The 13,526-nt window shown below is 37.1% G+C and overlaps 1 protein-coding gene and 1 pseudogene across 1 annotated transcript; one reads left to right on the top strand and one right to left on the bottom strand.

Annotated features, from left to right (window-relative positions):
• Window positions 1–393: 393 nt before the first annotated feature.
• Window positions 394–5,226, bottom strand: LOC121796720 (annotated as a pseudogene).
• Window positions 5,227–6,086: 860 nt separating this feature from the next.
• Window positions 6,087–12,459, top strand: LOC121795401 (nucleolar MIF4G domain-containing protein 1-like). Its single transcript, XM_042193927.1, has 13 exons — window positions 6,087–6,225; window positions 6,299–6,384; window positions 6,477–7,371; window positions 7,459–7,526; window positions 8,173–8,255; window positions 8,765–8,864; window positions 9,018–9,103; window positions 9,677–9,759; window positions 9,912–10,039; window positions 10,119–10,220; window positions 11,068–11,361; window positions 11,440–11,562; window positions 11,800–12,459. The coding sequence occupies exons 1-13, from the start codon at window positions 6,222–6,224 to the stop codon at window positions 12,181–12,183; spliced, it is 2,436 nt and encodes an 811-aa protein (XP_042049861.1). The 5' UTR covers window positions 6,087–6,221; the 3' UTR covers window positions 12,184–12,459.
• Window positions 12,460–13,526: the final 1,067 nt, after the last annotated feature.

Genomic DNA, 13,526 nt, shown 5'->3' with positions numbered 1-13,526 from the left:
TGCTCACGCGCTGCCATATGCGGCGTCGAAAATGTCCCGAGGACCAATTGTGATCCGATTAACAGTCTAATTTGGTTAAAATGGGATTAAACTCGTTGACCGTTAAAAACTAACGGAACAGTTAGTTCAGGACCAATTGTGATCCGAATTGAAATGTTCAGGATGCAAAAATTCAAAAGATAAAGTTTATAACCAAAACGTAAAATGAGCATATGTTTAAGACCAATTTTGGCATTTACTCGTGAATATATATACTAACAAATCCATAACTTATAAATGTATGTGAGACAAATGGGACTGTAAGAGGCTGTGTATGGTCATCAATACAACCAATGAAACCCAGATGAGCACAAGAAGCAACAAATAACGGTGGAGCTTATGATTAGTGGACAACCAGCCAACAGCTTGAACTTTATTGATAGTAAAAAGAACCACATTCTACTTGTACAGGTGAACTCAAGTCCCAACTAAAATAGGCCACTTTTATACAAGTTGAGCTCCAAAATAAAAAACGATTGGGCCAATCCTAACTATGCATAGGCCATCAATGGCTGATAAGCATCTATTAAACGCGAATCTACACCATGAATTTGTTACTTTGGAACGAACAGAAACCAAGAAACTAACTGGAAGCAACTAGCTTAGGAAGTGAAAAAAATGAACTTTACAGAGGATTCTAGCAAAATAAAAAAAATAAAAAAACCTACATCTTCCCTTTTATAACTGGTTCTTTACAATCCTAACATTGCTGTAGAAGCGCTTGAGGTCTTTAATAGCCCTCTCTTCCATCCGAATCGAGCGAGAGCATCGACCTCCGGTTTGAACCAACGGTTCAAAACAGCAGACAGACTCCGATGGTGATCCCAGACCGTTCATCACAGAGAAGCCAGTGGTGCTATTCTGTGGACTATGAGAAACTCCCAGCTGCTGCTTTTTTCCCTGAATAGAATTATAGGAGAGATTGTCAACTATTTGCAAGCTGCAATTTCAACACCTACAGAGTAAGAAAGTACATGCATATATAGGCATGCCTGCTGAAACTGGATATCTCTTAGAGATGGACGGGAAAGGGATGGCGGAGTTCCAGATGCCGCCCAAGGTGGTGTGTTTCCATCTTCATCAGGTAGTGATGCTTTCCGAGCTGGAGCCATAGCTATCGGAGAGGAACAGATGATGGAGCGTAGCGGGAGTTTCCCATTGTTTCCTTCAGCATGATCTTCTGACTCTATCTTCTTTGTGGGCTTGGTCTCTGTCTTGCTCTGCTCGTCCTGTATAATGCGAAGTGACTTTGATCCCTGAGATGCTTTGGTACCACCCCAAGCAGGACCCTCACTTTTGGCATCACCACAGGTGGTGGTGGAGCGACACTTTTTGGAACATCGTCAAGAGCACCACTGAGAAACATAGAAAGCCCACCTTTTCTCTTCTTTTTCTTCGATGCAGTTGGAGCAGCAGTCGCATCTAGGGGAATATTTACAGCTTTCTTACTATGAGATTCTGGAACCCTGGTCTCCCAGAAATTTGCAGCTTTCTCCTATAAATTGTAAAGAATATGGTAACCAACTGCTATACAATATCGACAACAACAAAGACAGAATGGCTTAATCAATAAACAAAGGAATTGCTTCTATCTGTATATGCCTTTCTATCAACATAGTTGAGTAAAATGGAAAACATGTTAGTGAGATCGGCAAGCTTCCTTAACACAAAAATTGCATATTAGTCACTAGCAATTTTCTTTCAAAGTTATATAGGAAAATGATATCATACCTTAACCTTATTGGTCTCATCACGAACCTCGGCATCCAGGAAGCCCTTCCCGATGCCTGGTTCAGAATTAATAGCTAATTTACTAGAGCCTTCTTCCTTCTGGGCTGTCTTTCCTTTGTTCTTTCTTCTTTGTTTTCTAGATTCTGCTTTTCTACTTCCTCTTTCATCTACCACAGAAGATGCTTTTGTATGAACAGTTTCATTTGGTGCACCAAGCTCAGCAAGTGAATCTCCACTGCTGATCTCATTACAAGTTTCGAAATCTGCTGGCCATCGAGAAGATGCCCCCTAGATTGTTTTTCCTCAAGCAGCTCAATCTGCTGCAACTCTTTCCTCAAAGCTCTGATTCTTTTGTGGACACCTTCCACCGCAGCATCATCAGATTGTAAGAAACCATCTAACCTACGACTTCCCTCATTGCAAAAATTTAGCCCCTCTGTGCCATCATTGTGTGTCCTAAGTGTATCATCTTCAACTTTCTCATCTTCACTATTTAAAATAGCTGGAAATTTAGCAGTGGGTGTAGGAAGTTGACGACAACTCCATGGCTCTGATGACTTCAAGTCTAAAAGTTTCTCAAGATCAATTAAAATATCAAATGATGCGCCAATAAAAGTTTGCACTGCCACTGCTAGTATATAGTCTAGGTTACGAATCACAATCTCCTGCAGCAAGTTTTGGCATCTTTTAGGAAAGAAGAAGCTTATAAAAACAATGAAACTAAAATATGGAGGAATCAGTAAAAGGAACATCAGTTCAGTTAACCAGGCAGAATTCTCCAGCATCTGAGCAGAGAACATCAAATTCTAATTGCTACTATTTGCAAGTGCTGTGTGTGTTAAGCACTAAATATAATTTAACGCAAAAGGTGATCAGCATCATAAAGTTACTGAATTTGCTACTATTTGCTAGTGCTCTTTGTAATCAGGGACCACCAAATAGCAGCTTACTCTTGATCCTACAGCAGAAACTCTGGTTGAGGCTCTGAAAGCCTTGAGCTTTCTAATTGGCTATTTTATTTTACTTTTTAGATATTTTTCAGCACAGTATTTCCAGCTTTTTTTATATTTCTAGCAATGGTTACACGTCTAGGGTTAACAAGTCTATGGCCCCAAGTGAATACCTGCAAACCGTCATATATTTAAGTCCATCCATTCTAGGTATTTATTATACAAAACATATAAGAAAATTATAATAAAAATCCTCCCCATCAGACCCTAAAACAATTGTGTGGTACTTTGCTGCAGAGACTCCAACAAGGTGTTTACCCTTCAAGTATGCCACTACCCTCGGGCTATAATTTGAAGCTGAGTTAGATATGCCATAACCAAGTTGGCCATCTTTATTGCAACCCCATGTATATATCTCACCAGCCTCTGAAACTACTGCTGTGTGTTTATTTGCTGCAGAAACAGCCATTATTCTTGCCTTCAAGGAACTGACTCTACGAGGAGTGGGTTGTGTGTCAACAGAAGTATAGCCAAGCTGACCCTCTGCAGAACATTAATAGATAGTATAATTGTATAATTACTCCCAGACATAACATGGTATATTGATATTAAACAAAGTGTTACAATTTTCGCAAAAAACTGACCATTAATTTTCTTCCAAAGTGTAAAAAGAAATGAAAGCATGACTAGCTTAAATACACAGGCTATCATAAAGTCAAAATTAGCCATATAACATCATCTACCTCTATTGGAACCCCAAGTAAAGACTTCTCCACCCTCTGTCGCAACAACAGTGTGATGTTTAGCAGCAGCAACAGCCTTAACTCGCCGTGCACCTAAACCCATTGTCACTTGACGAGGAGTGATGACTGCAGCTTGACCACTGAAAGAAAACAGATGGTTAAGCTCATAGAAGTTTCACCCAAAAAGATCTATTCTAGGGGAATGATGGAAATTAGAGATGTCCTGATTAAGATCCTGTGTTTTCCTCGAACAGATGAAATTAAATAATCCATCCATGAATCTTGATTTTTCACTAGTTCAACTGATGCACCAAAATCAACAGAAAACATGGTAGCTACACAGGAAGCCAAGAGTCTAAAATTCTGACGTTCTTGACTTCTTGTAAAATTATTTGATCACATAATAGGGAAGCACATCATTCGATAAAGTGAAGTCATTGTATTTTGAGAAAACATTAAGCAATAATTTATTATTTAGATATACAAAAGCTTGTTAAATCTTCAAACATTGAGGTATAAGTATAAAAACCAAAATTAATTTCATGGCACCTGTGTATATCAAAGTCGGGATGCCCTAGGCGGCCACCCCTTCCAAATCCCCAAGTGTAAACTTCCCCACATGCACGAACTGCCACACTGGAACTTTGCAGCAGAAATAGATTTGATAAATGAACCATGAAGAGATTCGACTTTGCATGGTAACTTCTGGATGTGCGCATTTCCAGTTCCAAGTTGATAGTTTACCCCACAGCCCCAGCTGAAGACCTCCGTATTTACTGAAAATTCAAAGAAATAGATCAACATCCTAGATTATGTCAGCAATAAACCTAGAAAATCAGATTTGAGGATACAGCTACATACCCGAACTGTTTTCCTTGCCAATAGCTTGCAGTACAGGCCCAGATATGAGATCAACCGGCGTTCTAGATTTCGAATCCCCTAGTATCAACAAGGCGCCAAACTGGAGGAGGACACAAGCAACTGCTAAATGTCCAAAATGAAGAGCCCTGTGAAGGCTACTCCACCCCGATTCCCCATCCTAACAAGTGGTAAACTGATTTTTAGAGGAAGCGAGGAAACCATGTCTGCATTAATAAACCAGAAGAAAAGGACTCATAATACTGAAGCTTGAGATATTTTATCCATTCCTGCACCACCAAGATGGGCATCTATTCATGTAAATAGCATCTCCCTCATATTTTTTTTGCAAATGATGACCCATTTAATGAACTTTAATATTTGTTGCAATACAATGGCATAAGAAACTGGAACTTACATCAAGGTTATTGCATCCATCAATTTGGTCAATCAAACTTTATTCATATGCTAGATAAAAAATGCACCACTTACAAAGAAATTTGGTAAAAACTGTGTGTCATTAATCAACTTTAAGATTACATTTCTCTTCTAGTCCAGCTTATGATAAACCAAAAGAAAAGAAAATCAATTATGATACCCCAAGGGCAGAGAAACAGGAAGCCCGCATGCGATGACCGAGATCAAGAAACAACCCCAAATCAGTCATCATATAACAACTCAAGTAAGCATCAAACTTAATGTCGTACGTCACAGAGTAGAAGATCAGAAGGAAAAAATGTACCCTTGCATTAGGGTCTGCACCAGCTTCAAGAAGCCTTCTTACAACCGGCCGGTATGTGGTTCCTCCAAGTAGCAATATGCAAAGGAGTGAGCCCAAACAGGTTCCATGCATGGTTCACCTCACAATTCACATGGTTTGTGACTGGGTCTAGGGATAACCACATTTGACATACCGTAGTGAGCTAATCACTCCAAACACATAGGTGTAAATTCGAATATTTGTGTTGCAACTAATCTGATTTGGGTATGCTTTATGTTCACATACGATTTTTTTATCAAGCATGAGTGCTCGATGCACTATAGCTTTGTGGGATCTTCCAACTTCACTTGTGTTTATGATAAGGTCATGCATGTCTTTTGCATTGTGGTTTAACCATTAAGTTACACTATTTATTATGAATAAAAGTTATAGTTTCAATAAATAAAAATTATTATTTTTATGAATAAAAGTTACTCCTACTCTTCTTTTTAATAAAATTACTTTCTAATGAATAAAAGTTATCATTCTTATTACAAATAAATAGTATTAATCTTGTGAATAAAATTTATTAATTTGCAAATAAAAAATAATAATTATACCTCACAATTAAACTTTGTGTTCTTATAAAAATTAAGTATTATTATTGTGAATTAATATTAGTATTTATTAATTAAATAAAATTTATTATTTCAATGAATTAAAATTATCATTCTTGTGAATAAAATTTATTATTACTTTAAAGAAAAATTAGTGTTCTAATGTATAAAAATTATTGTTTTAATTAATAAAGATAATTATTCTAATGTACAAAAGTTATTAATCTTTTGAAAAAGAGATTATTTTAATAAATAATAAAATTCTTATTCATTTATTATTAATAAATACTACTAGTATAATATACTACTTGAATAAATAAAATTTAAAATACGTCAACCCATCCCCATTCCCCAATAGATTGCTGCTAATTGGGCTTTACTATCAAAAATATTTGAGCACGATTTCTTACGTTAATGGCCCAATATTAAATGGACTAGCTCAATTTAAAGCAGGTTTTCCTTTAACTCGCTTTCCCTCCGTTTCTGTATTCCGCACAACCACCGCCGCCGCTCCCCACGACGCCAGTCCCTCTTTTCCTGCCCTATTTCACACCGGGGAAATTCGCCCCTCAGTAAACACCGCATGGGTAAGATTAAAATCCGTGCAATTTCTGTTCACTACGCCATTCTACTTCCGATAACAGTTTTTTTCCGATGCAGAAGAGAAATCCAGCCGCAAAGAGCGCAGAAAAGAAGCTCGCTCAGTCAGGAATAAGAAAAAGTTTGATTCGTGGATCCACCATCGAGTATGATGTCTGATTCTATATCATCGCTGCACTTACTTCATGGGATTCTTATAATTTTCTTATTGAACTAGGAAATTTTAATTTGTTTGTAGCAATCGAAGATTTCTAAATTGGAGTCGAAGTCTGAGAAGGCAGGGAAGCGACTTAAGAATAATGAAATTGATGATAGCTCTAACCAACCTGAGATGGTTGGAATATCCAAAACTGAAACAAGGGATCGGAAAACTATCGAGGCAACTGGAAAGACTCGTCCTTCGCGAAACTCAGAAGCGAAAAAGGAGTTCAAACGGAAGAGGAGTTCGGATAAAACTTCAAAAGCCAATTTCTTTAACTTGCTGGATATGCAAACGAATGGGATGATGGCATCGGCAGAGGAGGATATGCGTTTGGAGAGGAGACTTGCGAAGAAGCTCAAGGTGAAGAGTGGGAGGTTGACTAATGCAAATGATGATCTTGATAGGTTGCTTGAAGGAATACCATCTATGGCTGACAGTCTTGGGAAAGTTGGAAAAGAGGATAAAAATGCTCGGGATACTAAATCGAAAACTATAAAGATGGATTCAGCTTATGAAGACTTGGATGATAAAATTTCATCCGGTGAAGGTAGCGAAGAGTCCAATTTAGTAACTAGCGACGACGAGCTCGAGAATGTGGATTCCCCTATTTCATCTGGTGAAGGCAGTGAAGAGTCTGATTCCCTTGATCAGGAGAATGAGGATGCGTATCTTGGTCCAGGTTATCCAAAGAAAAACCTTCAAACTAGCAGATTATTAGAAAAACACAATGATTCCAGTTCATCTGAACAAGAAGTTGACACGAGAATAAGCTCAAATACTGAGGCATCTGGACCTCCAAAGGCTGTCTCATCTGAGGTAACCTTGGATAAATTACCTAACAAGGGGCCAGGGAAATATGTGGCTCCCCATCTTAGATCGCGTGGTGGGAATGAATCGGCTGAATATGCTGAAGAGCGTAGAAGATTACGAGGTATGAGCATACCAATGTATTCTCGTATGGGTTGATGGCCATATCAGTTATAAAATCTCCTAGATTGATTTAAGTCGTTGTTTTCAGGACTTCTGAATAGGCTTTCTGAAACAAATGTTGAATCAATCACTGGGGAAATTTCTGCACTCTTTCAAGTAAGTAGTCATATCTACTTTGTATTATATTGTTCATACATTGTTTGTGGAATCTTTAGAGATGGGCAGCAAAATGTAAAATATGTCATTATAGATAGTAACTGAGCTTGGAAGCAATCTTTGGCAATGGCTGTATATGTTATAAATTTTACATTGATGTTTCACATATCTAACAAATAGTCTTTCATCAAATAAGACTTTTGCTAACTCAGGATTTTTGTGTTGTTGATAGGCAAAGGTTACTTCTCGATATAATTTATACAATCTTTTGATTTTATAGGCTTGGAAACTTATGGCTATGTCCTGTTGTGGTTATGTGCCTATCTTTCGTTTATTTGCGTAACAGTAGTACTAGATTAGGAATATGACAGCTGTTCCTATGAAAAATTAGTTTCAAATCATGATGCATACTAGCTATACTGAGGGTTGACATGCGTCAATTGAGATCTCAGTTGTCATAATTTCTGTAATTCCTGCTACTTGCACATCTTGCAGACTGTTGGGCATCAGGCATACTGTTCATATGAAACCATTAATTGCTTTCTTGTCGTCATGACGACACTTACTTTATTGCAGATTTGCATGAATTACCTTGTTGGAATACAATCTCAGTTGTCATCATTTGTGTAATTTTTGCTACTTGCAGTCAGTAGGTCGTGCTGTTGGAACCCAGATTGTAACTGACGAGATTGTGACATCCTGTTCAGGAGGCCCTCGTGGAAATGAACAGTTAAGAACATTCATTTCTTTCCCCAGATGCCCCCCATGTTTTCTCCAGTTTGTTCATAGCTGAGTTTATACAGTAGTAGACTTATTAATAACATTATTATAGTAATATATATGAACTTTGTGGTTCCTTCTTTATTTTGGTACAACCATGAGTCCATGAGGGGTTGGGGCTTTTATGATACTACTCTAAATCATTAGGGAGCTGAGCTCCAGAAGACATTTATTCAGCCTTGGATATACTGGTATATTGATATTTCTTGGATGACCACCCTGCAAGGAACAATTCTTTTTATTACATAGGCTTATATGACTTGTATTCACCAGACACCATGGTTATACGTCGGGTGAAGAAAGGTTTGGTGGTATTTAGTTCTGTACATAAATTTGTTTAGTTTAAGCGTAAGATCTTTTCAGAAATAAATTGATGTCTTTCATTTGAATTTGGTTCTTATTATCTTTCATTTTTTACTCAAACATTTGAACAAACATTGCTTCATTTTCTTATGAAGGTATGCTGCAGTTTTTGCATCATTTGTTGCTGGAATGGCTTCTTTGGTTGGTATAGACTTTGGTGCCAAACTTCTTTCACGTCTTGCAAATCGTTTTGAGGTACTTTCTCCTGAAAGTTTATACATCTTTTGCATGGTGTAAAATGTTAATCTAATTAACCAATACTGGAAAATCTACTTGATCAACAAATGATCTGTTCCAGATGTGTTTTCTCTTGGCTGACAAGAAGACTTTTTTGTGTTTCATCTCCAGGAAGAGTATATGAAAGAAGACAATCTCTCGTTACGGAATTTGACCCTTCTATTATCTCATTTATTTGTTTTTGGAGTTTGCTCCAGGTACAGTAACAATATTTATATATACTGGTTAATTTTATAAATGAAATGTCATGCTCTCATTGCTTATTAGTTTGTCTTTCCAATTGAATACATGAACCATACTTCAAATCTGTGTGTGTTTAACACACTAGAGAAAGTAGGTATTTGCTTGACAGTCTTAGTTGTCGATCAGCCGATATTGACTCAAACATGATAGATAGCATTATATGTTTTGAACGTGTCCCTTGGCTGTCTATAGATTTATTGATTTCGTGCAATTAAAAGTTGGTTTCTTTAAGATACATGGTTTTGGTATGACATGGAATGATGTTTAAGTATAGTGTGATCTCTCTATCCTGCATTCATTACATCAACCTTATTGACATTTGAGATTGTTTTCAGTTTTTAATTTTTAAAAACCTGAAAAATTATTCGGTTGCTCTACAAGTGAGTGTTTCCTTGATGTAATTAACTTGACATTTTAATTCACATTTGAACTTCATCTTTTTCCTGCATCTTTAACTCTTTAGCCTCCCATTAGTCAATGTCGAGTTTATATGTGCCCCTCTGATGAACTCTCCTTCTGGTAACCAGTGAATTGATATATGATTTCCTGATTATGCTCGGAAGGCGGTTAACAGAGGTTGATGTTTCGACAATCCTGACAGTGTTGCAGTGTAAGTGAAACTTTCTTTGGTTTTTCTCATCATAACAAGTTCATAACATTTGAATATATTGTCTGCTTTGTGTATGTACATTTGTCATGACCTGCAGTTGTCTTGGTCTCTTGGTGATTGTGTTTATTATACTAAAAAATCGCTTCTGACAGGTTGTGGGATGAAATTGCGAGGGGATGATCCTGTTGGCATGAAAAATTTCATTCATAGTATTCAGAGTAGGGTAACTGAGTTGAAGGCCTCTGCTGACTCCGGGAAATCAAATATAAGCAGCAAAAGAGTATGTGCATTGGAAATTATTTACAATGAGTTCATTATACGATCTTCCTACTTCCTCTGACTCCTGTCAATTTCTTCAGATGGAGTTTATGATTGAAACCATATTTGACATAAAGAACAATAAGAAGAGATCAAAGGAAGAAACTGTGCAGCACACTCGCATAAAGAAGTGGCTACAAAAGGTTCATGTTTTCATCTCACACAGTTACTATTGTATGTTTGAAGATAGTTCTCGTTCTTCTTATTAAGCAGACATCACAAATTCTACACCGTGTTGCTCTACAGTAGCTTGCTCGAAACACTGAAAAAGAGAACCCGGTTTCTGATATAATTGGTCTAATTGTAAAGTTCACTTTAAGTGCTAAGTTTGATCAAATAACATCTGCTCTTAGTGAAGTGGTGCGTCGTTGTGGCAGTCAATACCTGGGACCAGCTCAATCAACATGCATAATTTGCATACTGTTTGGTCTTTGTCCTGCATAATGTTTTGTCTATTTTCTGTAAATCAAATGGTATCTATTTGAGGTTTTTGGTAAGTGACGTATCATTAGGCCAGTGCTATTATGTACTCCCTCCGTCCCTCTGTAGTAGAGGCATTTCTTTTTGGCTCAGGATTTAAGAAATATTGTTTTAAATGAGTTATGTAAAAGGAGAATAAAGTAGAAAGGAAAAAGGTAGAGAGATGAAGAGAGAGTAAAGTACTTTTTTCCAAAAAAGGAAATGACTCAGCTACAGTGGGACAACCCAAAATGGAATACGACTCAGCTACAGAGGGACGGAGGGAGTAATTATTTTTCCAGAATCCTGAAATAAATACCGTTTGATTTATAGAAAATAACCACATGATGAGTACCTGAGAATATATTGCAGTTTTGTGATTTTTCTGTACAAGTATTTTAGGTTCTTTGCATATATGGAGAAATAAGCAAAGTTGTGTCCTTTCTGGGGTGTAAGTGTGACCATGTGTATGATTACATATGTCTGGTCTATTTTCTTTTATTGACATTTCCCCTGTTTTCTCTACTGCAGTTAAGGGTTGATGATATATTAATACGAGGTTTGAAATGGAGCAAGCTACTTGATCCCAACAAGAAAGGCCAGTGGTGGTTGTCTGGGGATATTGCTTCAACTGTTGAAAATATTGAAGAGGTTGCTGGCACAATTGATAAAGAGATCCCTGAAACCAAAAAGATGCTACAGCTTGCGGCATCAATGAGGATGAATACAAGTGCACGAAATGCGATTTTTTGTGTAATTATGAGTGGAGAGGACTATATTGATGCGTTTGAGAAACTTCTTGGACTGGACTTGCCAGGAAAGCAGGTATTAATATCTTAATTACTATGCTCGTAGTTCATTTATCACTTCCCATATTTCCCTATTGTCTTTTCTGCCCTCTAGGATCGAGAGATCATGCGGGTACTCGTGGAGTGCTGTCTACAAGAGAAAGTATTCAATGAATACTACTGTATTCTTGCATCTAAGCTATGCAGCCATGATAAAAACCACAAGTTCACTTTACAGGTGAATTTCTAGTTTTTGGTTTAGCTATTTATTTAACCAAGAACCTTTTAGTTGATACTTGAGAATTTGATATTATAACCAAATATCTAAACTTCTCCCTGGTACTGCTTGAGGAAAAAGGACATAATATGAATATGGTGCAGTCAGTGTTAAGAACTCAACACTTGAAATCATCTCTCCTATTTTAGCCTACAAATTTAAGTTAAGTGAATTACTATGCGCCATTTTCTGTTGCAGTATTGCCTGTGGGATCACTTCAAGGAACTGGAGTCAATGCCACTGCTCAGATCAATGCATTTAGCGAAATTTACTGCAAGGATGATCGAGAATTTCAGCCTTTCATTAGCTGTTTTGAAGGCGGTTGATTTGAGTGACCCTGCAAATCTGACCTCTAAAAGGATCATGCATTTCCGGATGCTATTTGAGGCCATATTCGAGTTCCCAGATAAGAAAGTTTGGAATATTTTTACACGTATCGCTGTGACCCCTGAATATGAAGCTCTTAGGAGTGGAATTGAGCTTTTCATCAGCAAATACGTCGTAAGCAGTCAAAAGTCACTGGCTAGTAAGTTCAAGATTGCAAAAAAGGCTCTGAACAATATTGAAGGTCTTGTGATGTGAATTCACCCAAACTGCAGCAAATTTTGTGTACTGGTTTCCTTAATTCAACAACGGCCAGGTTCCTTCAGGTTATTGTCTTAGCTCCTATTTATAGTCTTTATGATAAAGGGTAGACTAGAATTATAAATCAATATGAATATTGAATAGTAGACCTTTGAACAGTTTGTATCCTGACATAGTAGGAGCATTATTTTTGTGATGAGAAAATTAGATGGCACATGTATTGATTTGATTGCGTCTTAATTATAAGAGCCAAAGATTTGGTTATTCATTCTATATGAACTTGTTGCATACTGCACTTATTCCTATTTACTGATTTACAAATACATTTTCTGATAACAATGTAACATCCTTCACCAAATACTGTATAGTTAAGTGGGCAATCTCCATATCCTACATTGGTTGAAGAGTAATAATTCCATACAACTAAGTGGTCCTCTACTTAAGAAACCAAAAGGTTAGCATTACCTAGTTAGTTGCTTTTTGATCTACTGTGACTCTGTAAGCAAACCACCGGTCACTGCTATATGATATGGCAACACAGGCATTTTCAGGTACTGGTTCGACTCTGTAAGCAACCCACCGGTCAAGGTCATTGCTATATGGCAACACATGGGCATTTTGCCCATTTTGATTTGGTGCGATCAACAAGAGTCTTCCACCTTGGCTGGTTCTCATCTGTCGGCTCAGGGACGGGCTCATCAGATGTTGAACCATGAGGCGGAGGGCTACTATGAAGAAGGGCATTGACATCTACATCCTCCGGCGAAGATTTGATTCGTTTTGCAGACCATCTGAAGTGGAATCAATTACACAAGGAACAAGTTATACATCTATGCCATTCTGCACCAGTAATCTATTCCATAAATAAAAGAAAATGTTCTGCATATACTATTAAAGAGGATTAAGTTTAAGATAGAAGGAAGAACACGAGTGTTCTTACTCATTTACACTACTGAAACAAGTACGTATTATATTTTAACCATACAACATTTTTTCTTGACCATCCAATGTCAGTCTTCAATTAAACAATCGAGATCAAGTGAGATGACTTTAGATACGGGGCATTCAGAAATCACCTTCGTCTGTCGCAATTATTTCATTAGAATTATAAGAAAATCCTAATTAGTACATATGATCCAATTAATAAATTAACTACTCCCTTCGTCCCACACTCCCGCTTAAGGTGTCCTCGTTTCTTTTTTAATTTGTTCCACTTAAAATGTCCACTTTCTATATTTCAAAATAAATCTCTCTTCTCATTAAAAATATTCAATCACATTTTCCACTTTACATTATTACACACAACTACTCCACTTAAAATTTCATGACATTCAAGAATA

This window comes from Salvia splendens, chromosome 3 (assembly GCF_004379255.2).
Source record: "Salvia splendens isolate huo1 chromosome 3, SspV2, whole genome shotgun sequence".
Classification (NCBI taxonomy): Eukaryota; Viridiplantae; Streptophyta; class Magnoliopsida; order Lamiales; family Lamiaceae; genus Salvia; species Salvia splendens.
This window is presented reverse-complemented; position numbering and strand designations above follow the sequence as displayed.

Excerpts from the sequence above, each read along its gene's own strand:
- LOC121795401 (XM_042193927.1), top strand. Across the intron at positions 9,760-9,911 it reads AATCCTGACAGTGTTGCAGT|GTTGTGGGATGAAATTGCGA; the intron begins GTAAGTGAAACT and ends CGCTTCTGACAG. Across the intron at positions 11,362-11,439 it reads TGGACTTGCCAGGAAAGCAG|GATCGAGAGATCATGCGGGT; the intron begins GTATTAATATCT and ends TCTGCCCTCTAG.